This window comes from Misgurnus anguillicaudatus, chromosome 24, assembly GCF_027580225.2.
Source record: "Misgurnus anguillicaudatus chromosome 24, ASM2758022v2, whole genome shotgun sequence".
NCBI lineage: Eukaryota > Metazoa > Chordata > Actinopteri > Cypriniformes > Cobitidae > Misgurnus > Misgurnus anguillicaudatus.
The window spans coordinates 23,777,663-23,780,353 of NC_073360.2; the positions used below are offsets into that span (position 1 = coordinate 23,777,663).

The 2,691-nt window shown below is 40.1% G+C and overlaps 1 protein-coding gene across 1 annotated transcript; it reads right to left on the reverse strand.

Annotated features, from left to right (window-relative positions):
• Nucleotides 1–228: 228 nt before the first annotated feature.
• dhrs13a.3 (dehydrogenase/reductase (SDR family) member 13a, duplicate 3) lies at nt 229–2,691 on the reverse strand. Its single transcript, XM_055196671.2, has 5 exons — nt 2,473–2,691; nt 2,217–2,335; nt 2,017–2,140; nt 1,337–1,663; nt 229–894 (listed from the first exon to the last, which is right to left on the reverse strand). The coding sequence occupies exons 1-5, from the start codon at nt 2,597–2,599 to the stop codon at nt 635–637; spliced, it is 957 nt and encodes a 318-aa protein (XP_055052646.2). The 5' UTR covers nt 2,600–2,691; the 3' UTR covers nt 229–634.

Below are 2,691 nucleotides of genomic sequence, written 5' to 3' on the forward strand. Positions count from 1 at the left end.
TCGCTCAGAGTTGAACTGCCGAGTGTGGCGCGCTACTGCCACCCAGTGTCCCAAAAGGATACTTCAGTGCCGTGGCAAAGCTAAGAGGCTGGGACAAATTCATGACATTATTGTCAGTAAAGTCAGTGTCCAGGTCATAAGAAACCGATGGCATAATAGCATAATGCACAAGTGCAGGATCCTCAGCAATGTCATAATAAAACACTAGAAGGAATAAGACTATTTAAGTGTGACGATAAATGACATCTTTTATATGTAAAAGAGTAAAACAGAAAGTTGATGACAAACATAACATATAAAACTATTATACAAAAATAATTATCCAAAGTGAATATAAATGCCAACTCCAGCCCTACTCATTTTAATTTAATTTACAAGTTATTTAGTTAGTTTATGTCAATTAATATGAGATATCATAGAGACATGAAAGCTTAGGTTCTCCAAGCATATTTTGTTGCTTGTGTCCATTATAAACGATATTATTGCATATAGCATTATATTGGAATTATAAAAACCATCCAATTCAGCTACACTTTATTTACCCAGAGGCCAGAAATGTACCCAATTAACTAAGATGAACAGCTGACAGTTGTGGTTTAGAGTTCTACTGTCGCACAAACCTGGAAGATCGCGCTCACGACAGGCCACACAGCCTCTCGCTGACTTCCCACAACTTCCTTGCCAGGGCATCGTCCCGCCCCAGAGCACTAACACTCTGCAACGCACAGGAGGAGAAGAAGCGTCCGCTCAGAGGCTCAAGGCCCTCTTGCAAAGCACAGTAAAGGGTGGTCTGCGCCCCACCCTCAGCGTCAAGGAAAAACAGCTTTGACAGGGGCAGGACAAGCAGCCTTTGCCACAGCCTCATATACCGGCCAATCTCAGTAGCGATCACACCTGATGAGACAATGAAGAGAAAAACATTGGTGAAAACTGCATATGGCATCCTATAAAAACCCAAATTTACTGTAGTTAGGAAAAATAATGTTTAAGAAAAAATAGTTCACCCCCCCAAAAAATTTTTTGACATCATCTATTGACTGTAATTTTAAAAGCACATGGTCAATTATAATTTTTTTAACTTCTAATAAGATACTAACCTAACCATTGAAGTATCATTATAGTAGTCCATACAACTAACGTATGGCTTCAAAAGACTTTACCTTACCTCAAACTGACACCTTTATAAAGTTATGCATCTCTTTCAAACTATTCGAGTTTGTAACAACATGAGGATAAGAAAATGACAGAATTGTTCAATTTTGAGTTAACTATCCCCTTAGGGCTTCAATGACCTTCAGGATTTAACGTCCCAAACAATAACTGAGGAGTGTCACACCCGGATGCAGGCAATAGCATGTGACGCTGGTCCCCTCCAAGCGGTTTGCGAGCTCTCGCGTAAAGAGCACATTACACAGTTTGCTGTGACAGTAAGCTCTGAACGCGTGCCAGAACGACTGGCCGGTGACCAGATCCTTCTGTGTGTTGAGAAGGTTGAAATCCAGAGACCCCAGATGATGAAGCAAGGCAGACACGTTGACTACACGGCTGTGCTCCGCCTCCTTCAGACGATCTAACAGCAACAGGGTGAGCAAAAAGTGACCCAGGTGATTGACGCCAAATGCCATGCCAAAACCATCCTCTGTTTTGCCGCATACAATGAGACCTAGAAATAAAAGTCAATAGTAATAATAGTATATAACAATAAATATATAGCGCTTTTCTGCAGCACTCAACATCTTGAGGGGGATTCTTCTCAAGCACCACCAATGTGGGTACCAAAACAAAGTTACTGGTTTGTGCTTTTTCTAGGTTTTGAGGAAGCACTGGTGACCCAATTAAGAACTAAAACAAGGGAAAAGTTAGATTTTCACGCTATGACCCCTTTAAGAAGATAACATGACAGAATTTTTAATTTAAAAAAATTAAGTTTAAACTGAAGAAAAACTCATACAAATAGGGTGGAATAAGGATGAATATATATGAGACAATTTATATATTGGGTTTGAAGAGTGTTACCTGCATTGTTGATAAGCAAGTCTAGTCGTGGTTCACTTTTAAGGAAAGTCTCCGCAAAACTGCGAACAGATTTCAAACTGGCCAAGTCCAAATGCATGTACAGCACCTCCGAGTTTCCACTTTCCTGTGGGAGATAAAACATCTAACTTAGAAACCCATATCAATGATACCTGAAATAAAGTTGGGGTCAATGAGTTTACCCTTCGTATGTCATACACAGCCGCTTCAGCTTTTTGTTTGTTGCGACAGGCCAGAATCACCCTCGCTCCTCTTCTGGCCAAATCCAAAGCTGTTGCTTTACCAATACCTGTGTTACTCCCTGCATTCATACATTGATGTCGCTTTATTAACCATACATGTTTACATGTGTTTACGTTTGTTTACATATCGTAAATCAGGTATGTTTTACATTCTTTATACGTATATAAATCATATTGTAAATCAAAAACATCAAACCTGTAACAATTGCCGTCCTTCCCTTTAGCGTTGCGTTGCTCTTAAATCTGGCTCCTTTACACAGACTGTAATAAATCAGTATGTATGCAGCGATGACACCTGCCAGCACGGCTAACAATACAGACATCTCGATTGAATGCGTGTTTAGTCCTCTACTTCCTTCTGTCAACGTGTGTTTGTTTACATAACTGTCTGCAACTTCTTCCGGTCTCCCTTAAA